At 48.8% G+C, this 25,784-nt stretch overlaps 1 protein-coding gene across 1 annotated transcript; it reads left to right on the forward strand.

Annotated features, from left to right (window-relative positions):
• The first annotated feature begins 589 nt into the window (after positions 1 to 589).
• On the forward strand, positions 590 to 23,177 carry LOC131483843 (keratin, type II cytoskeletal 3-like). Its single transcript, XM_058682227.1, has 11 exons — positions 590 to 623; positions 974 to 1,097; positions 7,190 to 7,422; positions 17,221 to 17,440; positions 18,411 to 18,471; positions 19,121 to 19,216; positions 19,453 to 19,617; positions 20,719 to 20,844; positions 21,455 to 21,675; positions 22,314 to 22,347; positions 23,142 to 23,177. The coding sequence occupies exons 1-11, from the start codon at positions 590 to 592 to the stop codon at positions 23,175 to 23,177; spliced, it is 1,350 nt and encodes a 449-aa protein (XP_058538210.1).
• The last annotated feature ends 2,607 nt before the right edge of the window (positions 23,178 to 25,784 follow it).

The raw sequence follows: 25,784 nt of genomic DNA on the forward strand, positions 1-25,784 counted from the left end.
CTCCCCCTTTGGGCTCGGGGACAACACCAACTTTATATATTTGTTACAGCTGAATACTTAGTGCTTTCCAACAGGCATATGGTTCTCCCCAAAGGTCAATGTCAGTCAATCCTGGGATGGTGGGCAATACAAGATGGGTACTAGGTGGTCCTGGTAGCCTGCTCCTCCAGTTCTACAAACTGGTTTCCACTCCTCTCTGCATCAGTCTCTCTTCTTTGACTCTATATCTCTGGCACAGATAAAAACTGTGTCACTTTTGGTATAGGCCAAGAACTGTACTAGACATTCTTCATGGCTTAATTTACTCTCTTCAACAAACTGATGAAGAAGTATATTATCCCAGGTTTGTCAGTGAGGGAATCAAGGCCAAGGTGATGACAGAGCCAAGTATCCAGAGACACATTATATCTCTGTTCTCTGCATCCCCATCCTAGAATCCCAGGGAAGCCCTTCTCATGTCTAATTTCAATCCCTGATGCTGCAACTCAGATTATTGTACTTTGGCATCCCAGGGGATAATTCTGAACAGAGATGCTGAGAGGAACCACCATGAGGTTCCCATTATATTTATTTTGTTTTCCTAAACAAGATGCCTGGGGAGTGTCAGAGCCCAGTGTGCATCTGTGAGTATCTTACACACTCCATTTCTATTGTTTGAGATGATTTCTTGTGGCTTTGCTTCAGCTTGCCTACCTGCAAATTGTCTTTTCCACGGTTTGATTCCAAGAGTAAAAGAAAGGGAGGGGCAAAGGGAGAGTCGTATTTGGGTAAGACTTATCTAATGTCCTATCCAGTGTATGTCCTGGATTCCCCCTCAGACAAAGAACTCCCTACCATGGGAGGGTGGTCACCTTTTTTTGAATTTTCTCTGACACTCATTCCAAAGATAGGAATGCATACAGTGGGCATTTAGACAGACAGATGACACTGAGCAGCACCCCTCCCCGCCCCCCCCCCCCTTTTTTTTTTGCAGTTGTGGTCAGCCAAACATCCAGCAGCAAGAACATTAGTGCTGGGAGCACTAGCAGCAGCAGCAGCAATGGCATTCGGGCAACAGAGGTGGCCAGGGCATCCAAAGGGACAGTGAGTCCACCAATGTGGGAAGGGCATCCAGTCCAGAAGCAAGAGCATCTCCATGGATCAGAGTCCCAGACTGAGCAGTTCATCCTCTTCCTCAGCTAGGATTGTGCAGACTGCCACCAGCAGTGACCAGAGCTCCTGCATCAAATACTGAGACTGGACCTTGATGTGCAACTGTAGGATTTCCCCTGCCTTTAGCCACACCTCTCTATAATCGCTCCTCTCTCCTAAAATACTCTCATCCGCTTGGAGGCTCAAAGCCAAGAGGGGACCCAGGTAGACACTGTCAGGTGAGGAGTTTGTCCCTGAGCATATCACCTGCCCATTGTTCTCTTATATAGAAACTTTTCTTGCCTCCTCTCAGGTCTCTGTTTCCTTTTCTTCATTAAATTATAATATGTGATGGTGTATTTGACTCTATGAGTTTTTCAGAATAGTAGGGACCCGTGATGTTTGCCGAGTCAGAGAGCAACATACTCAAAATGTGGCCTGCAGGACGTTACATTAGCAGCTACGTATGGAGTGAGAGAAGAAGAGAGGAGGAGGGTGCTGAGGGTGTCTTTGGAGTTAAGCCAACTGGGTCAGACTTTGCTCAGTTGCCATGCTGTGCTTCACTCTTTTTGGATCTATCCCAGGGCAGGACACGCCTTGGGGCTGGCACACTTCTCATACTGGCATCAGTAATCCTTGCCAAGAATTCCAAATGCCTCAGTGACAGCCATGCAGTGCCCAGCCTGGGTCACCTCCAGGGGCAGCCTTTCTTTATCTCCTCCTTGGGGGCTTTAGGCTACAGTGGTAGGAGAATGTGGTCAAACGTTGCCCTTGTGTCCTCATTCCTTATGATTCAATGACAGTTGCCCCTCTTCCCAGTAAGACTCTGTAGCTCTCTGTCTCCCTTTTCCTCCCACATCTTGAGATCTCAAGGCTCTGGAAAATCAATAAATGAAAAAAGGTTTTATTAAGTAATTTTCACCTCCTCAGACATTGTTCGGAGAATTTCACACATAAATAATTTAATCTTCACAATGATCTTATGAGGTAAGTATGATTATCCTCACTTTATAGATGAGAAAAAGGAGCACAGAGACATAAAGATCACACTATGCCAAAGGATGCAGTTAGCAGGTGGTACAGCCAGGGTTTGAACATGAGTAGTTGGACCCTAGAGTCCATGCTTGTAACTTGCATGGTGTACTAATGTCACATGTGTGGTTTTGTTTGTTTCATGATAGATTTGTGGGGTGGAATGTCTTTGGTCTTTGAAGGCAGAAGCTGACTATTCACAGCCCTGCTCTGTCCTTGGTTCTGAGATCTGGTCCAGATACCTGGGGGATTCAATCCCTCCAAACCTGACTTCTCAGTCCCACCTTTAGTTCTGACTATTTACATGTGCTCACAGATTTTCCACTAAAGATCAAGTAATGTTAATATTAATATTTGTTTCAAAGTTCAACTTTAAAATAGACCCAGGCTTTGTCTGTTTTGTTTTGTTTCTTTTAAAACCAAGAACAACAAACAAGTGTCAGAGTCCTTATAGATAATAAAACTTACCTAATTTAGCATGTTTGCTTTTTTGTCTCAGCTGCTGGGCAGTATTTGTCATTGGATGATTAGCATACTTGCTTCCTTTTTAAAAACATGGATTATTACTTTTATTACTGTTATTATTTTTTGGATTATTATGTTTAATTTAACTCCCTTATTGGGATGAGAGGGAAATGAAAATAAAGAAAATTGAGAAGATAGTCTTCTTCTCTTGATCAGAGCTAGGCTCATGATGAGCAAATTGGAAACTGGACACTCACAGAGGAAGAGAGTAATTTAAAATATTAGCTGTTAGTATTCGCTAATGTGATAATAAAAATAATATCTACCTCTCAGGGATGTTTCAAAAAATACATGAAATAATATACATGAAAGTATTTTATAAAGTGAAAATATTCATACAGATATTATACTACTTGTATACAAATTTTGATTAACAACTAGATTATAGACTCTTTACTTTTTTTTTTTAAAGTTTTTAAAAATGTTTTATTTATTTTTGAGACAGAGAGAGACAGAGCATGAGCAGGGGAGGGGCAGAGAGAAAGGGAGACACAGATTCTGAAGCAGGCTTCAGGCTCTGAGCTGTCAGCACAGAGTCCAACGTGGGGCTTGAACCCACAAACTGTGAGATCATGACCTGAGCCGAAGTTGGACGCTTAACCACCTGAGCCACCCAGGCACCCCTAGATTATAAGCTCTTTAAAGAGAGGGACTATGCCGTATATTGTTTGTATCTTATATAATATCAGACAGAAAATTTGTACTTGTTGACTGATGTATTGATTAAATTGTACAATGCATGACAGAGGTCAGCTCCTAGAACAAGATAGGTACTCAATATATGGGAGATATTACCACTATTATTTTGAGGGTTACCACTGTTAATTAATTTCTGAGGAGTCAGACTTTCAAGGCTAGAAATGACTTCAGAGGCCCTGAAAAGGAATCCCCATTTGGACACTGAGGTCTTCTCTAAAACACCATTCTATAGTCAGCAGCTTCCTGTGGAAAGTAACTCCTCTCTTTTATAAAGGACACTAAACTGAGTTTTACCTTGTAAATTCTACTCATTGGTCCAAGTTTTTTCCCCTCTGTGGCTATAGGGAAAATCCTAAGTCCTCTTGTGCACAACAGTCTACAAATGTTCGAGGATGTTTTTCCCCTTTATTGGATTCCTTCTCCTTGTGGAATCATTTCATTTCCAACTCTGCTTTGGGTGCCCTTACCATTCTGGGTGCTCTGTCATAGACATAACATCCTCTGGATGTCTGGAACCCAACCCAAACTTCCAAGAGTGGCCTGACTAGCCCAAGGAAAAGAGTGGGCATGGAGCTTCTCACTATGTATCCTCCAACTTTGCAGTTGGCAGTTTGGCAGTTCCTGCCACTGACTCATCCTGAGCTGGAATAGAGGAGAAAGGTGTTATATTTAATTTTAAGGGAAGTAGCTTTTTAAAAACTTTTTTTATTATAGAAAATTTCAAATAAATATAAAAATAGACAGAAGAGTAAATGAATGCTTCTTTCTGTACCCATCAACGATCAACTCAACAATCAACTCATTATTCTGTTTCATTTCTATTCTCCCCACTCCTTTTACCCCTCCAGATTATGTTGAAACAAATCCCAGACATCATACTATTTTATTCATACATAGTCCTTAAGTTTCTCTAAAAGATAAGGACTTTTAAAATAATATAACCATATTAAAATTATCACTCTTAACAGGATAAACATTAATTCTTTGATAAAAAAATTCAGTCCAGTTTATCAACTATATTCAAATAAAAAAAATCCAGTCTGAGTTCACATTTCCTATAATGTCTTGTGAATGTTTGCATTAAAAGCACTTGTTTAATCAGGATCTAAAAAATGTTCATGCATTGCAATTGGGTCATATCCCTCTTTTTTATTCCTAGTAATTTATTTCTTGAAGAAACCTGGTCATTTGTCTTGTAGATTTAGTGTCCTGCTAATTTAGTGTTCCCCCACCTCCACCCCTCTGCCGTGATATTGTTCAACATGTTCCTTTTTCCTTTGTCTGTATTTTTAATTATCATATGTTAAAATGGACTTTTTTGGGGTGAACTAGTCTATAAATTTTAACAGTTATGCAGTATAGATTCGTGAAGCCACTGCCACAGTTAGGGTCCAGAATAGTTTCATCACCCCCCAAAACTCCTGAATGTTATTTTTTATAGTGACACACTCCCTCCACCTTTAACCATGGGCAACCACTGACTTGTTCTGTCACTATAGTTTAGTCTCTCAGAGAATCTCATATAAACAAGTCACACAGTAGGTAACCTTTTGAGACTGACTTATTTCCCTCAGCATAATGCCTTTGAGATGCCTCCAATCTGTTGTGTGTATCAATAGTTTGCTTCTTTTTATTGCCAAGAGTATTCCATAGAATTGAAGTACTATGGGTTGTTTATATCCTTACTTCTTTTTTTTCTTTTAAGTTTTTTTTTAAAATTATTTTTGAGAGCAAAAGAGAGAGCATGTGAGCTGGGGAGGGGCAGAAAGAGAGGGAGGAAGAGTGGCTCCTACAACATGTCAGGAGATCACACATGGAGGCCACGGTCAAGGAAGCATTTCCCAGGGGATGCCCATGACATTTCTATCACAGGGATGTCAGATAAGGAACTGGGGTCATTCCTGGATCGTACTGTACTCTCATTACAGTACATCATTGGCAAAGGAAGAGGGTTGGGTTCAGATATCGGCCAGGGTGGGCTAGGGGCAGACGGTGGTCTTGGGGACTGGGAGCAACAGGTAGGAAGACGTATTGTAGACTGACCAGGGAAGGTCTGGCTCAGGGCTCCTCCACAGGAGTATGTGGGAGCGGGAGGTACTGAACTCCCTGCAGAATTGAAATGGAGGTTGGACATTTGGTTGGTTATTAAAGGGAAGCAAGACCTGGGAGGCTGGAGGACTTTGAGGGTGTCTGCATTGCATTTGAAGCACAAATCTTACCATGTTATTTCCCCATTAAGTCCTACAGTGCTCCCTATTGCCTGAGGACGCAATCTGACATCTTCGTATGACCTATCAGGCCTTCTTGAAGGGGCTCAGCCTGTTTCTCCAACGAGGTCCCAGAACACCACACCCTTTTCTGTATTACCTTTACCAGTGAGCAAAAATGCTTCCATTTTCTTAAACACTCTGAACTATTCCAAGTCTTCGGTCCTTTGCAAATGCTTCCCTTTTGGCGGGCATACTCTCTGAGACCCCATCTTCCTTCAGCTCTGACATCTGCTCTTGAGGAGAGATTTCCATGTCTGCCCCTCAGCTACCAGCAGAGTTACTCACCCCCTCATCGTGTCACCAGCAGGCCCTGAACACACCTGTCTTTCTCAGTACCTTTGTATTGACGTGTCTGCCTTCCTTGCTGGCCCGTGAACTGGCAGACTGAGCAGGCAGAGCAGGCAACAGCCATTGTTTGCAGCACCTGGCAGTTCTGGGCCCAGAGCAGATACTGGATGAGTGCATAGTGAATGAGGGTGGAGGATCGAGCATCCTGTCAAGGGGCACTGTCCAGGTCAGAGAATGGGAGTCAGCTGGCCATGGATGTGCTATACTTCCTCCAGGTCTTTCTCCATCTGCCTCATGAGCAACCCAGTTGGCATCTTTCTGGGACCCTGTTTCCCTACACCTGTAGTATCCTCTGGCTTACTGGGCAAGTGGCCCCTGTTGAAAATGAGATAAAGCTAGTCTGTCATAATGTGTCTTTAGTAAAGCCCTGTTGGCCCTTCAGGTCTCATGGAGGGCATGTGTGTGTGTGTGCGTGTGTGTGTGTGTGTGTGTGGTGTGTGTGTGTGTGAATTGCTCCAAATTTATCCTGAGATCAGGTCCTGAGGCTCATGGCCCTGCTGTGGCTTTAGGGTCTCTGTGTCTTTCCATGTGCTGTGTGCACCTCCATTCCCTTTGTCAGCTGGGGAGTTCTCAGTGGAGGAGCCTTCTGTGTCTTCTTCCCCCACCACCCCCCGCTATCCAATCCTGGTGATTGGAGAGGATCTGAGACGGACTCCCTTATTGGATCACGATACAACATAATCTTGTCCTTAGGAAATGCAATGCCATTACTGAGTAGTAGTCTGCACTGCAAAGTCAATGCCAAATCCTGGTAGCTGGTGCAGACTTAGAAGGCAGCAGATAATTGGTTATGCTAAATTCCCTACAACAAAAAAATTGTGCCACTTCTCAAGCATTCTTACCGCATTTCCACCAGAGCTGTAGCACATCTTTATGAGGCTTTACCACAAAGGACTTCTAGCTGAGGCCCAAGCAGTGGAGTGGAGTGGGAGACAGAGATTCAGCCCACTGTCTATGACAAAATTCTGCACTCCTAGGACTACATCATTTTTGGAGGGGGCACCTTTATCTAACCTGCTGTAATAGCCTTTGTCATGATACAGGATGCCTTTGGCAGCCAGAGCCTATACAGCCTTGGGAGAAGCAAGAAAGTCTTGCTTAGTGTGCCACCCAGGCTGGGGGCTCAGCGTGGGGATGCTGGGGATGTTTGGGTGTCTTTGGAGGGAGACTGTGTGAGGCTGGAGGAAGGGGCAATGGAGATATGGTGGTTTTGGAGGCATTCCTGGTGGATCTGGGGGCCGTGAGGGTTCAGGGGGCTTTCCCCTCAGCATCCAGGAGGTGACCATCAACCAGAGCCTCCTTCAGTCCCTGAACATGGGAATCGACCCTCTAGATCAGGAGGGTGAAGACCAAGAGAAGCAGCAAATCAAGATGTTCAATGACAAGTTTGCTTCCTTCATCGACAAGGTGAGGGCCTGTGGTGTGGGGAGGGGGCCTGGGAACATAAGGCCTGGGTTGGGGCAGTGGGTCTGCTCATGAGCTGGAGGCCAGGCAGGCCATGACCTCTCCTCCTTGGTTGACAGCAGGTACAGTTCCTGGAGACCAAGTGGTGCCTCCTGCAGGAGCAGCTGGCCACCTCCAGGGCCAGTGCCCATGACCTGCAGCCCTTCTTTGAGTCCTACACCAGCTGCCTCAGGCCCACCTGGACAGGTTGCAAAGTGAGGAATAGGGAAGAAGCTTAATGCGTCTCACTGGTAGACCAGCAGTGTAGACTGTGTTTATGAGCACAGACTCTAGATCCACACTGCCCAGGTTTAACCTTGACTATGTGACTTTCTAGCTGCTCAGTCATAGGTCATTTACCTAACTATCCTGTGTCTCAGTTTCCTAATTTGTAAAATAGGGATGATAATTGTATCTACTCAGAGGTTTGTCCTGAGAGTGAATTCATTGAACATATACTGAACATTTCAAAAGTGTCTGGCAAAAGGTGATACAATGTTATTATTATCTTTTTAAAGTTTATTTATTTTGAGAGAGACCGAGAGAGTGGGAGTGGGGGAGGGGCAGATAGAGAGAGAGAGAGAGAGAGAGAGAGAGAGAATCCCAAGGTGGCTTCACGAAGTCAGCGCAGAGCCCAATGCGGGGATGGAATTCATGAAACCGTGAGATGACAACCTAAGCTGAAATCAAGAGTCTGATGTTTAAAATGACTGAGCCAGGTGCCCCACATTGTTGTTATTATTAATTCATATTAAGTGTCCAGAAACCAGATTCTTAATAATTATTATTTTATTATTATTACAATTATAGTAACTAAAATGTAAATAATAATAAAGCAAATAGAGTGCCTAGTCTGTGCCTGGCCCTCTGCTAGGCATTGGGGCTCCTGTGACCAAGGAGTTGATTCATGGTCCTTATTCCCAGAGCCCTCTGTCTGGGGACCAGAGCAGCAGAGCTGGGCCTCAGCATGACTGGGCACAGGGATTAGATTAAGAGAGGGGCTGCAGAGACAGAAGCCCAGGGTCGCTCTCTGGGAGTTCCTAGCCCTGTGGTAGACTGCAGGGATATTAACTGCAGTGCTGACTGAGGAACAGAGAGATACTCCCGAGCCATGGGGGGTCCCCAAGCCTCAGAGCGGGAGCGGAGTGGGGGAGCGGAGGAATATGGGAGAAAAGAGGATTGGACCTGAGTAGCAGAGCTGCAGAATGGGAAAGGAGGCCGTGTGTCATCTAGGTCTGTTTGGGCTTGGAGAAGTACTGCCCTTACCCCATTCTATGGTCCATTACCAACATCCTGAACATTTATGCCAGAGCCGGGATGAGCTGGGAGGACACAGGACTCAGTGGGTCCCTATGACCAGGCTGGCTTTCTGTTTGGCTCACCCATGGAATCCCAGGGCTGGAACCTGGAAGCTGGAACATGGGGTGAGCTGCGTCAGCCAGGGAACCTTCCTAGCATGCCTCTGACACAGCTGTGCCCAGCCCAGGCTTCTCTCCTCTTGCAGGTATGGTGGCCAGATGGACAAGTGCACAGCAGCAGAGTGGCTTTGTGCTTCTCAGGAAGGCATATGAAGGTGGGGCTGGGCAAGAAAGAGGAAAGCAGGGAGCTGGGGCCGAAGCCACGTGGGATGGCACTCCTCAGGGGGCAAGCCCAGTTCCTGTTGTGCCTGTTGGACCTCCCAGGACTTTCTTGGAGCTGGAATGGCACACTCGTCATTCGATCTGTGTCAGAGAGGCGAGGTGAGGGGGTGAGGGCGATGGGAGAGAGCGACCCTCCCCCGAAGTGGAAAGGGCCATGCATGAACCCTTTGCGTCCACCATCACTACTATCTGAACTCTTTGAAAGGCATAAATCCTGCCCTCTTTTGTATCCCCGCCGGAGACTGAGCTATTCCCAGATTATAAGGACTTGATGGTAGACAAACCACATCAGCCCTGTGGAGCATAATGTCACCTTTTCGCTGCAGTGAGGGATTGGCATCACGCACAAGAACTGTCTTTAATTCTGGGTCCCATTTTCAAGTCACTCTTATCCTAAGTGGTTTAGTGACCAGAGTAGACATGGTTTCTATTTCCCTTCATAAAAACTGTAATTATTGACAAGTGTGTATTTTGTTTTATTTGTTTATTTTTTTACGATTTGAATATGGTTTATTTATTTATTTATTTATTTTTAATATGAAATGTATTGTCAAATTTGTTTCCATACCACACCCAGTGCTCATCCCAACAAGTGCCTTCCTTAGTGCCCATCACCCACTTTCCCCTCCCTCCCACTCCCCATCAACCCTCAGTTTATTCTCAGTTTTTAAGAGTCTCTTATGGTTTGGCTCCCTCCCTCTCTAACTTTTTTTTCCCCTTCCCCTCCCCCATGGTCTTCTGTTAAGTTTCTCAGGATACACATAAGAGTGAAGACATATGGTATCTGTCTTTCTCTGTATGACTTCTTTCACTTAGCATAACACTCTCCAGTTCCATCCATGTTGCTACAAAAGGCCATATTTCATTCTTTCTCATTGCCGCATAATATTCCATTGTGTATATAAACCACAATTTATCTATTCATCAGTTGATGGACATTTAGGCTCTTTCCATAATTTGGCTCTTTTAAATTTTTTTTTTCAACATTTTTTTTAAAATTTATTTTTGGGACAGAGAGAGACAGAGCATGAACGGGGGAGGGGCAGAGAGAGAGGGAGACACAGAATCGGAAACAGGCTCCAGGCTCCGAGCCATCAGCCCAGAGCCTGACGTGGGGCTCGAACTCACGGACCGCGAGATCGTGACGTGGCTGAAGTCGGACGCTTAACCGACTGCGCCACCCAGGCGCCCCTAATTTGGCTCTTTTAAAAAAAATTTTAAAATGGTTTTATTTTTGAGGGAGCACCCAAGCAGGGGAGGGACAGGGGGAAAGGGACAGAGGATCCAGAATGGGCTCTGTGCTGAGAGCAGAGTGTTTGATGTGGGGCTTGAACTCACGAACTGCGAGATCATGACCTGAGCTGAAGTCAGACGCTCAATTGACTGAGCCACCCAGATGCCGAGAGAAAGAGAGAGAGAGAGAGAGAGAGAGAGAGAGAGAGAGAGAATCTTAAGCAGCCTCCATGCTCAGCACAGAACCCAACACTGGGCTTGATCTCAAGACCCTGGGATCATGACCAGGGCTGAAATCAAGTCAGATGCTCAACTGACTGAGCCACCCAAGGCGCCCTTCTTGTCCCCTTTTTAAAATCAATTTCACTGAGGTATAATTTGCATACAATAACAATGCAGTCATTTTCAGAGTACATTTCAGTGAGTTTTGACTCACAGAGAGGTGTATCCCTGTGTAAATACAACCACAATCAAAATATAGGACATCTTCCAAAATTTTCTCCCACACCACTTTGCTGTCAATCATCCTCCAGCCCTCAGGCCCAGGCTGGGGCTTGCTTTCTGTCACTACAGGTTACTTTGCCTTTTCTAGAATTTCATGTAAATGAAATCATACAGAATATATTCTTTCTGTGTCTAGCTTCTTTCTCTCATCATGATGTTTTGGAGACCCATCAGATACATGTTTGCCCCAGGCTGTGGTTCACCTTTTCTTGCCCTTTCTCAGTGATGTGTTTCGAAGCTCCCTGCTGGCTCTCCAGAGCTCTGGTGGTGCTTCTCAGTCATCAGCATTTGCACCTGCCTCTAAAGACTGGCTGCTTGGCCCAGCCTCTTGGTCTAGATAAAAGTCTATACCTGGTCTGAAGACAGGATGGGTGACTCTGTCTTATGGCTCCCCCAGCCCTTCACAAAGATGTGGAAGTTTTCCTCCTATAATAAGGTTGCTTATGTTTTAGGGATTAGTACATCAGAGTTAAAGCAAACTGGAACTTAAAAAAAATACAGGTGCCTGGGCCACATTACCTAAGATTCTGATTCAGGAGATCAAGAGTGAGGCCTGAGGATCTGGATTCTTAAAAGCTGCCCAGTGGTCCTGATGTGCAGTCAGCCCCAAGGCCACTGCCCACAGAGTGAAGCCTTGATTCTGTAGCATAGCACAAAGACACCATCATAATCAGTTTCAACCTTCCATATCACCTGTCCCCCCCTTCCATGTCCTCTATTCTGCAAGAATGTGGGGTCTCTCACTAACCCTCCCCACTCACCTGTATCTGAAACGTTTTCCTCTCTATTGGGGATGCTTTTCTCTTTTTGTCCATCCACGGGGCCCATTCCTACTCATCCCTCAATACCCCACTCAAAATTGCCTCCTCTATGATGCCTTCCATAGCCTTTCTTCCTCTTATGCCTATAGTACCGCTGTCCAAAACACTGATCCTGATGTGATATAAGGAGTTGTTTACATGACTGGCTCCTCCTTCAATACAACTGTGAGTTTCTCCAGACCTTGGACCTTGTGCAGAATCGTGTTCCTATTGGGTAGCCTGGTGCCTGGTGTAAGTTAGGTGCTTGACGAACGACCGCTGAGAGAATGAATGGACGTTTGGAAAGATAATGGTATGGATGGTGGTCCTTGTACCCCTTGCTGGGAATGGAGTCCTGGGGAAAACAAGGGTTGGCTACCCCTACCTGGGCTCTCTGAGCATTGTGCCTGACCCTCACTCCCAGCTCTGGTTTCCACGCCTCTTGGGAGAAAGCAGAGTCAGACAGCATTTACCTTCTGACTGTTATCAGTCTTCAAACCTCGTTCGTGCTTAATGCTTTGGTCGTTTTCATTTGGGGTTGCAGGTCGTTTGAGAGCATTTTGTCTGTGAGTCACGGGAGGGTGTGTGTCTCTGTGTGGCATGCTTGCCCATTTGTCTGTCAGTCCTGATAAGTGAAAGGATTTTAAAAAGTTGAAGACACTCCACAAATGTCAGATGCTATTAAGTGTTGGCACGTATGCTTACGAGGCTGTGGCTTGGCACTTTTTGGAAACAAGAATGGCTCAAGTTGTACAAGGCTGGCTGGCTGGGTGCTGAGGGTATAGAGACCGCCCCAAGTATGGTCCAGCCCTCCACGGGCTTTCCCGCTGGTTGAGGGGAGGAAAGACATTCTCGTCTGACTTACTTAGGGGCAATGGTGTCCCAGGAGCTGTAAGACAGAACACCATTGGGGCTGGGGTGCTTGCTGGTTTCTAAATTATGGGTCAGTTTGGGTGTAAAGAAAAGGGGAGGGGGGCTTGAAGCCAGAGGATTTTTCATGATCCCTGGTACAGAGGAGGAGCTAGTCAGAAGAGGTCAAGGTAGTACCCAGCACAGAAAGGTGTTCAGAAGGGGTGGCTGGGGAGCAGATGAGGGGGAGGGCAGAGGAGCCTCACACTAGGGTCTCATTTAGAGGCGGGGCTACTAACTGTGAACCGCTTAGTGTCAGGGTGGTTCATGGCCCTGGCCTGCGGCCCATTGGCTTGCAAAACTGGGACTCTGATACTCACTGGAAAAAGGTAAGATGATATAGCACCCATCAACTACCCCCACTGCTGGGGAACTACTGCCAAGTGCCCTTGCTGGGGGCTTAGACAAGAGTAGGGTCCTGCTTGTACCTTGGCTCCTGGTTCTGCACTCTGTTTTCATCTGCCATTTCCCAAACTTGATCAAATCCGAGTCAGTTGCTCAGAGTCAGGGCCTGTTCCATGAGCTGAGCTCTGGGTAGGAACAGACACAGAGCACTGTGTGGGGTCCCCACAGGAGGCCTTTGCCAGAGGCCCAAGTCTTGCCTGGCTGCTCCACAAACACGGGCTCCAGACTGGGACAGAACGGGATCGGAGGCTATTGGCACTTACTGTCTGTGGGCCCTCAGACAGGCAATTTAACTTCTGAGCCCCAGTTTTCCTCATCTGTGAAATGGAACTACTACGTGCCCTTCCCTACAGGGTTGCTGGGAGGGAGGATAGAAGGGAAGAGGTCTGTGAATGTCAATCACTGAGCCTGCCCCCTGGCCAGCACGCCACGGCTTGCCTACCTGCCGCTATTATAGTCCCTCACAGACACAGACACAGAAACAGACACAGCGTGTCTGCTGTTTGGTTTATACAACACTGTATAGCACTTACCTCACGTCCCAACTCCCAGCCGCTTCATAGGCGGAGCAGGAGTTTATCAGCTCTATTCTGATTGGCTAAATGGTAGCCCAGAGGGATCCGGAGCCTGGAAGCAGGGCTTCCTGTTTCTGTCCAGGGTGCTTTCCATGGCACTGCTCTGATGGCCTCCTGGGGTGGCAGCATCTTGGCACTTTGAGGAGGCTGCCCATCTGTCAAGGACCCTGTCCTTTAGGACAGCAGCTGCTGGCCTAAGACCTTTCCTGGGTTCTAGATGCAGCGAGGCTGGTCCCTCCCCAGTATGACTTGGCTCAGAGCTCACCTAGTGTTGAACAGTTCCCTATAGAGCAGGGTTCTCTCCAGTTGCTCACAACAGGATGACAGTTTGTCCTGGACACCAAAACACAGTCCCTCACCTCGCCCACACCCGATCCAAGGCCTCCTGACTCAGTGCCCCCATCCTGACGCAGCCCCACACGCTTCTTTCTCCTCAACTCCTTCCTAGCTCCACTCAACCACCGCTGTCCCCAACCCACATTATCTGCCATCTGCTGTGCTATATGTTGCCAAGCTGGTCCTTAACCCTGAGCGCCTGAATCTGAGTGCCCTGTTTCCCAGAGAAGCCAGGGCTCCCTGCAGCCAGGAGCGATTTCTCCTCTGCCTTCCTAACTCCCCCCAGTGACAGCCCGGCTTCCTCAGAGCAGAGGGGGCCTTGGTCATGGTACCCTCGTGAGAGGCCTAGCCATGGCCATGGAGAGGAGGGGCTACAGGGCCCCGAGTCTCTCAAGGAGCCCCTATGCCCTCCCCTCTGGGAAGGCCCAGCTGTGCTGGTAATAACACGCTCTGCTCCCCTTTCTAAGAGGCATCCGAGGAGAACAGCGGGGTTTATAGTTTGCAGGTGTGGGGGATTAGCAGTGGGCTTTGCCAGGAAGAAGGGATTTGGGATGGGCCCTCATTAGAGCCTCAAACTTCCACCCCAATTTCTTTGGAATTTGTTCTTTATGTTTAAAATGCAACCTGATTTCTCAGCATATTCAAACTGGGCCAGGTTGCTGGCAACCATCAAGGGGTGGAAGCCACTGCATTGTTCCAAAGTGTTTCCCTTGATAGCAAGGATTGGAGAAAATGGTAGGCAGGGGGTGGGAAGACAGTGTGGCACATTTCCTCATTTGCTCCCAGGTCTCTTTCGAGGAAGGCAGGGGCCACACTGGAAATGCACCGTTCGGATTTGGGAGTCAAGACCAGCCTCACATGTCTGCGAAAACAGGGTGACTTTATATAAATATTGTTATAATGTCTCCTCCCCACAACTCCCAGCCGCAAACCCACCCTCCTTCCACTTTCCCCAGACTGACTCTGTCCTCAGCATCACAGACGTCAGCAGGCCAAGGTGGTGGATGGAATGTGGGGCTAGGACACTGGTGCCCTTTCTCTCATTTCCATACCTCCTTTGAACCCCTGACTTCAGTAGGTCCAATGTCAGCCCCGCTCCCCTCCCCCTGCCCACTCAAGTCTGAAGCCCTGTATGTGCAGAAAAGGAAGCTGAGTACAAGGAGACTCAGGAGGTGGCTGTGTCCAGACAGCCCCTGGGCTGTGAACTCTCAGTCTGTGACCCGATTCAGACTCAATTGCTGTGTCTTGCTTTTTCAGATTAGCGAGAAGCTTTGGGCAAGAATCAGGGCCTTGAGGGCATGGGGCAGGTACGTAGGGGGTGAGGGGGCAAGGAGGGCAGTCCCCGTCTGCGACATAAAGGGCTTCACGGGGAAGAGAGCCCAGGGCAGGGCACTGTGATGAGAGAGCAGGTGTGTGCGTGTGTGTGGTTTTGCGAGTCTATCTGCATGTATATGTTAGTGGGAATGCACACTCTATGCAGGCTCTTTCCCCCCAGAGGACCTACGGTTTCGCTGCCAGCAGCAGAGGCACCAAGACTGGTCTCTGCTGCTGAAGGGAAGTAGGAGACAAGTGTTACAAAAACGACCTACATTCACACCGCACCCAAGTGACAGAGAACTTTTCTCATACATGATCCTCTCAACAACCTGAGGAAGAGGCATCCTTCATTTTTCTTTCTTTCTTTCTTTCTTTCTTTCTTTCTTTCTTTCTTTCTTTCTTTCTTTCTTTCTTTCTTCTTTCTTTCTTAACTTTAATGGAAATAACAAAAGGGAAATTGGTAGGTTCAATGGGGCTTCTGTAAAATTTATGGGTTTTAGGCAGTGCGTCCTGGAAAAGGAATTCAAGATGAGAGACAAGGATGTCACTGGCTGGTGGGAAATACAGATGACAGTGTCCCAACAACTTGGAACACTGAGTCTGAAGGTATCTGAAACTTTGTTTGTAATATGGAAACAAGAACAATGTAAAGAATTTGAGGACAAAAATCTACTCCTCCAGGATGATGTGTTGGATGTAACTAGTCCTGTAGCATATACATCATGATGATAAATAAAAAGATACTTCGGGGGCGCCTGGGTGGCTCAGTCTGTTAGGTGTCTGACTTCAGCTCAGGTCATGATCTCGTGGGTCTGGGAGTCAAGCCCCATGTGGGGCTCTGTGCTGACAGCTCAGAGCCTGGAACCTGCTTCGGATTCTGCGTCTCCCTCTCTCTCTGCCCTTCCCCTGCTCTCTCTCTCTCTCTTTCTCTCTCTCTCTCTCAAAAATAAACATTAAAATTTTTTTTAAAAAAGATACTTCAGAAAACTCATGGTGGAAAAGAGCCTTCACTGGCATATGATCTGGCTCAAGTTAAGTAGCCACTGCCCAGCTGCAGAACGGTGGTGATTTTTATAGTTCTCATTCTTTTTAAATTTTCCTGGGGAGGAAACCCAACCTTCCCAGATGGGGAAGGTGGTGTCTCTCACGTGAGCCAGGGGGAGGAGGCCTTGGGAATCCTAATGTGAGCCTGGAAGAGGAAAGTCTGGTGGTCTCTTGGGTCTGGACGAAGTGGTCTACACCCACTTCCTGGCTGGATTGGCCCTCCTCCAGCTTTCCCTTCCCAACGGGCCCCTCTCCGTGCCTGCTCCCCTCCTTCTCATGAGCCTTGAGGGTCTTGAGCCTCTCATGGTCTTGAGGGTCTTGACTGTCCAGCATAAGCCCTGGCAACAAGCTTGGTGCTCTGCAAATGTTTGTTGAATGGCCAATTGATATTTATTCTACATGTGTGTACAGTTGGCCTAGAACTTTTAACCAGTGGTTCAATTTAAATGCAGCTGAGCCCTACATTTAACCAGGTTTGTCAGACGAGGCTGACTCTAGGTGTGTCTGGACCCTGTTCCTGGGACACAGGCTGCCTGAAAGCCAGTTCCCTATGGCTTTTGCCACTTCCCACATTAGTGCAGTGTACCTGGCGGTCCTGCAAACCTCTTCCTGGGGACTCTATCTACTCTTGGATGTTGGGATCTCCTGCTATTTGTTGACTACTAAATGACTGAGGAACAAATGACTGAGGAATGAATGAATGATATAGCGGGAAGATCATCAAGCCTAAGTATCAGGAAACATCACTTGTGTTTTGTTACTGACTTGCTGTGTGCCCTTGGTCATCTCTGGGCTTCGGCTTCCTTACCTGTGCAATAGGGCTCTGACTCCCCTGCATTACCCCAATGCTGCTGTCCACACGGGTTTAGGACTAAACTGTTGCAGAGTTACAGAATGCAGCCTTGCAGGAGAGAGGAGGAGACCCCTGGGACTTTGGGGAAGCCAAGGGCCACCATGATTGGAGCTGGCCCTAGACAGCTCCCTGGGGCTCTTCCCATTGGGTTGCAAGTGTGGTTCCTGGAGCAGCAGAACAAGGTCCTCGAGACCAAGTGGACCCTCCTTCAGGAGCAGGGCTCCAGTTCTAATAGCAACGACAACAACCTTGAGCCTTTTTTTGAGAACTACATCAGTAACCTCAAGGCCTTCCTGGATGGGCTGCACACGGAGAAGGACAAGCTGGAGGGTGAGCTGAGGAGCAGGGAGGAGACGGTGGAAGACTTCAAGAAGAGGTGTGCACTGCCTCGTCCCTGGGTGAGGCGGGTGAGCTGGCAGGTGGCAGGGGTGGATGGCAGGAGGCCTGGGCTCTGGCTTCACTCTGTTCCAGCTGGCTGCCAGCTTGTAGAATTTACCCCATCCTCTCTGACTCTCAGTAGTCCAGTCTTTAAAGGAGTGGCTTATGGCTTGCTTGAGGCAGAACTCTTTCTGAGAATTTAGTGAAAGGGTATACACACAGAATTCTGGGGAGTTCCAAGACACCCCAAAGTTAACAGACTCGGCTAATGCCCTCTGTCCTCCCTGGGCTAGACCGTCTTCAGGTTCTCCTCCGAATCAGAATTTTATTTCCCCTGTCAATAAGCTTCTCAGCAAATAGCAAATTGCTATGCCTTGGCCAAGCCTCATTCTGCCACTTAGGAGCTCTGTGATCAGTCTCCTCACTGTAAAATGGAAAGAGTGGGAGCATTTACCCTATTGGTTGTAACGAGGATTCAATGAGTTAATACAAGCAGAATTCACTGGCACATTCTTAGCGACCCATTTTTGGGTTTTACTGATTTGTTAAGTGTCTACTGGGAGCCCATGGGGCTACTATACTCACTATACACTAGTTGGTACCACCCACCTCCCTCCCAAAAGCACCTGGCAGCTCAGCCATCTCCCTTTGGTCTTAGAAATGGTTTTCAAAAATCCAAAATTTTCCAGGAAGCCTTAGGAGATGAATCAAAATAGGACCCCAAAATAGGAACAGGCTTCTACCAGTGTCCAGTAATGACCACCGCCATTATTAAGTGGTACCTGGCACATAGCAGAGAGTCTGTTGAACGAATTCTTCCTTGACTTCAGAAGGGCTGTGCATTGCAATGACACCTGTCTTGAGTGAAACTGGCAGAAGTCCTGAGTCCATGTTACTTATGAGAAGGGCTCTGGGGCCATGGGGACGTCCCAGAGAAGGCAGATCAGACAGGGGCTCTTTTCTCACAGGTATGAAGAGGAGATCAACAAGCGCACGGCTGCAGAGAATGACTTCGTGGTCTTGAAGAAGGTGAAGGGTCCCTCCCTACTCCCACCTCCCACTAAGCAGAGTGCTGGGAGATTGAGGGGAAGCATGAGTTTAGTCCTGCTAAGCTGAGGGTCTCCTTTAGGCTATGTGGGTGAGGGCCAGGGCCCGGGAGGGAGGCTGCTGAGCAGGGTGGGCAGGCAGGGGCAGGTTATAAAGGGCCTGCCAGACTTTGGCGATACCTCTCCCTGATGGGCATGTGGGGCTTATGAATCTCATTAGGTCTTGAGTTTTGATGAGAAAATGGACAAAGGGTGGCAACAGGGTTTTGTGTTTTCAGGAGTACATCCCCATAATCCATCTAAAGAGAAACTTTGAGGGTTGCACAGTCACAAACCCTCCTCTGCCCTGGGCCCATTGTGGTGGCCCCAGCCCTGCTCTCCTTCCCACCCCCCCCCCCCCCCCAGCCCCTTAGCTCCTTTGCTCCTCTCTGTCGGGTATGCACCAGCCCAGCCTGTCAGACAGTGGTTTAGTCCTGTGAGGACACGCCTGCCTCATTTCCCCTGAGAGGGAGCTCCTGGGCGGGGGGGCGGGGGGGGGCGGTGGAGGGAGAGGCTCCGGTGGCCCCTTCCTCATGGCCCAGGACTGGGCCAGCCCACAGGCTGGAGGGAACAGTGTTTGAACTGTCCCCCAGGATGTCGATGTTACCTACATGACCAAAGTGGAACTGGAGGCCAAGGTGGAGACTGTGACAGATGAGATCAACTTCCTGAAGGCCCTCTATGATGCTGTGAGTGTGCTTTTCACGTGCAAGCCTCTGCCCCACCTACCTCCCCTTCCTGGAGAGGAAGGCACTCAGAGCTCACTATTAGGCTCTTGAGTCCCGTCTGTGCTTCTGACAAAAGTGATATCTTTCCACCTGGCCCTCAGTCACTCCCGACCCCTCCAGAGCTGGTGGCTCCCCATCTTCTGAGGGGCCCTGGTGTGGATCTGCTCAGGAATGGGCATGTCTGCCTGGCTCCGCAGGAGCTGTCCCAGATGCAGGCAGACACCAGTGACACGTCTGTGGTCCTGTCCATGGGCAACAACCGCTGCCTGGACCTGGACAACATCACTGCTGAGGTCCGTGCACAGTATGAGACGATCGCCCAGAGGAGTAAGGCAGAGGCCGAGGTGCTCTACCAGACCAAGGTGGGTGACACCAGCATGTAACTCTGGAGGATCTTGCTCTCCCATCAAGCTACATGAGCAGGCCATTCAGGAGGGCAGACCTTGCCTCTGAGTCATTCTTTTCTCTATCGCCAGCATAGCAGTCCCCTCACTGCCTCACTGGTCTGATCTCACCCACATACATCTCCCTTCCTAACCGGAAAGCTCTGACTTTGCTCAAACTTGGTGCTTCTCAACAGGAGGGGAAGGCATGATTTTCTCCCAGGAGATGTTTGACAGTGTCTGTAGAGACTTTTGGTTGTCACACCTGGGGTGGCGGTGGGGGTGCTACTGGAGTCTAGTGGGTAGAGGTCAGGGATCCTGCTACACATCCTATAATGCATGACCCTGCCTCCCAACAAGAAATTATGCTGCCCAAAATGTCAGTATGCCCAGGTCAGAAAATCCTTAATTCCTCTGGCTGCATTCCCTTTATTGCTGGAGACACTTCCATCACTCCTCCACCAATCAGGACCTTGTCATTGTGTGCTCTGATTCAATCACACTGAGGGGTTGAAGCCAGCATCTGGAAAGAAGTGGGGAGACACAGAGGGGGGTGGAGCAAAGGGGCTACAGGCACAAGGAGTTCTGTCCCCCTCCTTCTGTTCCCAAATCTGAATGGGGCATCAGCTGGCCCATGTACGGCTGACTCTTCTGTCTTTTCTGCCCAAGGAGGGACAGTCTGCTGGTTAAGAAGATGGTTCTAGCATCTGCAATGTTGGCATTTAAATTCTGGCACTGTCACTTGATAGCTGGATGAGTTTAGTCATGGGACTTAAGCAGTCTGTGCTCAGTTTTCCCATTCATAACATGGAGGTAACCATGCCTTTCTCACCTGGTTGTTGTGAAGTATGACATCAAGCACAGGGCCTGGTGCAAACTGCTCCACAAACAGCAGCCGTTGTGCTAGAAGACAGGTCCCTTGATGCAGGGGTGAGAGCACTCAGTTCCACCAACTGGGTGACTCTGCACTAGTCACATGTCTGTGTTTTGGTTTTCTTGTGTATGATGTGAAGGGTTGGGTTAGGGGATCTGGAAGACACCTGCTGGCTTTCTGAAAGGGTAACTCTCTCCTGGACACAGTTGGGGGAGCTGCAGACCATGACCGGCAGGCATGGAGATGACCTGAAGAACACCAAGAGCGAGATCTCTGAGCTCAACAGAATGATCCAGAAGCTGCGGGCTGAGATCAAGAGCACCAAGAAGCAGGTGGGAAGAGGAGGAAGAGCATGTGTCTGAGACTATGGGCTTACGCTTGCCCCATAAATCTCAGGGCTCAGCACTTACCACAGTGAAACCATGTCCTGGACTCATGCATGCCAAGATTGACCAGGTGCAGTTCTGGGCTGGGTGCTGAGCAAAGCTTGTCATGTGGATCCAGGTCCTGTACCCCTGGAGTCTGGTTGCTGATGTGGGTCAGAAATACTGAATACAGACAAGGTTAGGGAGGTCGGGGAAAGAAGCTGATTGGGTGAAGAATGAATTGGGAGAGTAGCTCAGGAAAGTTTCTCTGATAATCCAGGAAGACTTCTTGGAGGCGGGAGGTCTTTGGAAGATGCTCAGTCTCTTACCAGGAAAGGCGAGAAAGGCAGAGTCTGACTCCTTGTGAGCCGGGCTAGGTCCTTGAGGCCAGGTGTCACTAACTCCACCCCTTGATGTGCTAGGACCTAGACGAAGGCCCAGGTTTTAACCTCTGTGGGTGGTAGTTTCCTCATTTGCCCAGTGTGAGGTGACCCACATGCAGACACCAAGCATACAGTGCAGGCTCTCAGTGTATGTCACTTGAATCTAAATCGAACTCCTGCCCCCACCCCCCGAGAATGCCAACCTGCAGACAGCCATCGCTGATGCAGAGCAGGGCGGGGAGCTGGCCCTCAGGGATGACAATGCCAAGCTCCAAGACCTCAAGGCTGCCCTGCAGCAGGCCAAGGAGGACCTGGCCAGGCTGCTCTGGGAGTACCAGGAGCTGATGAATGTCAAGCTGGCCATGGACATTGAGATTGCCACCTACCGGACCCTCCTGGAGGGCGAGGAGTGCAGGTTAGTGGGAATCCCTCTGGTTCCCAAAGAGGCAGTGACGCCCGGTGGCTTTCCTGCCTGAGCCAGCTGCCAGGTATCGGGTACCATCAGTGTGTGCATGTGCGCACTGCTGGAGGTGGTGATGCGCCCTTGGCGGACCCAGCCTGCTCCTCTTCAGGGCTGCAAGATGCTGCCAGACCTCCAGAGAGCTGTGTTTTCTGTACCATAGTGACACCACCAGAACCTTACCTTGGGTAGACTTCCCACCCTTCTTGTCTCATGTCTTAGCTGTAAAACACATGTCTGCAAAGAGGAGTCATAGGCATAAATATTATTTCTAGGCCATTTCTTTATCATTGGCTTAATTGTAGGTCTGAAGAGTCAGTTCCTGTAGCCTGACTCTTGGGTTCAGGACCTTGGCCCATATGGATTCAAATAATATTTACTGAATAAAGAGAGGATGGGTAGGCCAGGGGATGTTCCTCTACTGTTACTCTGGGATGTTAGTAGGAAGGGCAATAATTAAAGTCCAACCTTACCCATCCGGAGTCCATCCTATTTCTTATTGCCAACGTCAATTGCTGTGGACCTAAGTAGGTGCATCTAGCAGAGGGAGTTGCCACACAGGTCGCTAACACTGACCTCTGCTCTTCCCACAGGATGTCTGGCGAGTGCCAGAGTTCTGTTACATCGGTGAGTTACCCAGTGCTTTCTCTGGGAAGGGGCTGGACGGCTGAGATTAAGGTTTCTCAAATTGTGGGCCAGCGTTGGTGTGAGATCATCTCACCTGCAGGTTGGGAAGAGCTCTTGGGTGGTGGCCAGGGTAACCCAGGGGCTCTGAGTCCCTCCTTCCCCTGCCAGCCACCTGCCCTCACCACCCTGTGTGGAGTTTCAGTGGGCGGGACACCGGGGAAGGCTGGAGGGCAGAGGGGGTGGCCCCGGGGCTGTAGGATGCCCCATAGGCTCCCTGACCTCAAACGCTCTTTGCAGAGATGATACAAAACACCAGCAGCGGAGGCGACACCGGCTGTGCCCAGGGAGGGGCCGCCCTAGAAGGCAGAGCTGGGGCCCACAGGGGCTTGGCTCCGGAGGGGGCTCGGTGGTACGTGGGGGCTTCTCTAGTTCGGGGGGCTCATGTGCCATCAGTGGGGGTGGCAGCAACAGCTCCCGCCAGGTCTTGCAAAGCTCCTCCCAGAGTTGGCGGTCCCACCACAAATTCTGAAGGGGGCGCCCCAGGTGTCTCAAGACCCCAGCCCCCTTCGTCTGCCCGCACACCCCAGTTCTGCGTGCTGTTCCACACCCCCGTGGGACCCTTTACCAATTCACCTTCTGACCTGCAACCTGGAGTCCCACCTTCCCAGACGACTGGCATCTTAGCCCAAAATTTGCTGCCAAGGATGATTGGGTTGAAAAACCATCTATCGCCCCAAAGCCAGGCTGAGGGGCATGGCCCAGGAGCCGGGTTTTTCATCATCTCTGCCTCTCAGATGCCCCCCTTCCAGCCCCACATCCCACTGGCTTGAGGGAAAGCCCCAGGCAGCCGACGCACACACCTATCTGTGCCTTGATTTCCCATGAGTGGTACTTGTCCGTTTTTGGCTCCAAGAAAAGACCTCTCTGTCCTGTAGCTTCAATAAACTGCATTGTGGTTCGCACCTGGTGGTGGAATTTTCATTCTGGCTTCCATGGTCCCTGGTTCTTTTTTTTTTTTTTTTTTTATGTTTATTTTTGAGAGAGAGACACACACAGAGTGCAAGCAGAAGAGGGGCAGGGAGAGAGGGAGACACTGAATCCTTAGCAGGCTCCAGGCTCTGAGCTGTCAGCACAGAGGTGGACTCGGGCTAGAACCCATGAACCATGAGATCATGACCTGAGTTGAAGTGGGGGGTCTAACCAACCGAGCCACCCACGCGCCCCCCATAGTCCCTGATTCTAGTCTGCACACCCACCCATGGGTCATGGCAGACCCTTTCACACGGAGACTTCCTCCTGAGCCTGGAGGGAGACAGGAAGCTCTAGTTTCCAGGCAGCAGAGGCCTTTTCAGCCAGCAGACACTATGGATGACACGGATCCACGTCCTTAACTGATAAGATTTTCAACCCATAAAAATTTCATTACATTTGAAAAAAGTTATAGGTTAGATTTGCTTGCTTTTCAGTAATTCCAAGTATGTCTGAAATTGTCCACAAATTACAGCTAGTTGTAATTGAATGAGTTGTCGGTAGACAAATATTTTCAAAAGGCAATTATAAAAATTCAAATGTTTCATAGCAAAAGCGAATGTGTTTGATATGATGTGGGGTGAAGCCTTCGGATCTGAAGAGTTATGAGAACCGACAAGAACTTAGAATGGCCTCATGACAGGTCACTGCCCTTCCCCACCTCAGACATTGCACTCGATCAAGGCAGATCCAGGGGTACTTGGGTGGAACACAGGTTCAGTGCAGGGCCAGGGAGGACCCTCACAAACCGGGGACATAGAGGTGGGAGAAGCAAAAACAAAAGATGAACAAAGGTATGAGTCCATGCATGAATACCTTCTTTGTAAATCATGGTCCTCATTAGCATAAAGGACTGCCAAAGGATGTCAGATAAACAGAAAGAGAAGACACACCTTAGAGTGATCACAGAAACTCTTAGCTAAGTAAACACCCACCTGCCAGAGAGCCAAATACTCACCGGGCTAGAAAAACACAACACACAACTGCAGCTTTGACAAAGAATGTTCTCGCTCTAGAGTGAAAAGTTTACCCGGAATAGCCAGAATAGTCTGGAGAGAGGGAAGTCTAGGGACTGTCCCGTTGCAGCCGGTCCCCACAGGGGCTGCAGCCTCACTTCTCAAAAGCAAACCCACTGTTGGCCATACCTGGTGCCCCTCCATCCACCCCCCTCCGCTCCATCCCTGGTGGTGAATGCCTCGTGGTGGAGAGAAGTGCCTTTAGCTTAATGGCTTGTTTCAAACTTACCACGAAGTTGCCATATTCCTTAAAGTAGGATGATTAAAGAAAAAACTTTCTGAGTCTTTCATATGGTTTACAAAATATCACAGGGCCATGTTTTCTGGCTCACAATGACATTCTGATTTGTTAAGGGAAGCGGGATGGAAAAAACAGTTTGGTTAATAGAAATCTGCACACATTGTGCAGCAATACGATCTTTGTTAAAACCGATGCTGTCTTGTGATTCGCCTGGCACTCTGCTAGCAGCTTTTTTTTTTTTTAATGTGTATTTATTTTTGAGAGAGAGAAAGACAGCAAGCAAGGGAGGGGCAGAAAGAGAGGGAGACACAGAATCCGCAGCAGCTCCAGGCTCTGAGGTGTCAGCACAGAGCCTGATGCGGGGCTCGAACTCACAGACTGCGAGATCTGAGCTGAAGTCGGACACTTAACCGACTGAGCCACCCAGGCGCCCCTCTGCTAGCGGCTTTTTATGAACGAGCTCATTTAATCTTCACAGAGGTGGGCAGTGTTATCGCCTCTACTTTACAGATGAGGCAACTGAGGTGCAGAGAGATTAAGTGGTGGAGCCAGGATTCAAACTCCAGCAGCTGTTCCGAACCTGCCTCATAAAGCAGAACGTGATCCAGCACAGGCTTTGGCAGCAGGCTTCCCTGGTGTGGTGGGGGCCACTTGCAAGCTGCCAAACCATGGGCAAGCTGCTTGGGGCCCCCCCACCTCTCCCCCGCCCGCTCCGTGCTAAATCTCATCAACAAAATGAGGTTGCTCACGTTGAACGATATCGTCTGTTTAACCCCTGGCACATTGTGAGAGCCCAGTAAATGATCATTACTGTCAATGGACGACCTTTCAGGAACCCACCTATTCTTTAAAAGAAGGAATGGTAAGACATTGTTAATTCTTTACGTTTGTGTCTCTCCCACTATGGGCAAGGGGAGACATGATCTGGGAGGTTCCCACAGGTCTCCCATTCCCTGCCCCCACCCTCCGTGGATTTGTGATTCTGGTCCCCAGCGCATCACTTACTAGCCCTGTAACCTTGAGTCGATCCCATTTTCCTCTTTGGCCCGGCGTAGGGAAGTACCCTCTCCAGACAACCCCAGTCCCCTGCCAGGGCCTAGAGGTCTCTCTTGGAATTCAATCCCCGTCTAACCCATAGCCTTATTTTCCTT

This window comes from Neofelis nebulosa, chromosome 8 (assembly GCF_028018385.1).
Source record: "Neofelis nebulosa isolate mNeoNeb1 chromosome 8, mNeoNeb1.pri, whole genome shotgun sequence".
Taxonomy (NCBI): domain Eukaryota; kingdom Metazoa; phylum Chordata; class Mammalia; order Carnivora; family Felidae; genus Neofelis; species Neofelis nebulosa.

Bases quoted from the DNA above. Each gene is read 5' to 3' on its own strand.
- LOC131483843 (XM_058682227.1), top strand. From the start codon at position 590: ATGCCTGGGGAGTGTCAGAGCCCAGTGTGCATCT. The intron at 1,098-7,189 runs GTGGGAAGGGCA...GTGAGGCTGGAG, and splicing joins GGGACAGTGAGTCCACCAAT to GAAGGGGCAATGGAGATATG. The intron at 21,676-22,313 runs GTTAGTGGGAAT...CTCTTCCCACAG, and splicing joins CTGGAGGGCGAGGAGTGCAG to GATGTCTGGCGAGTGCCAGA.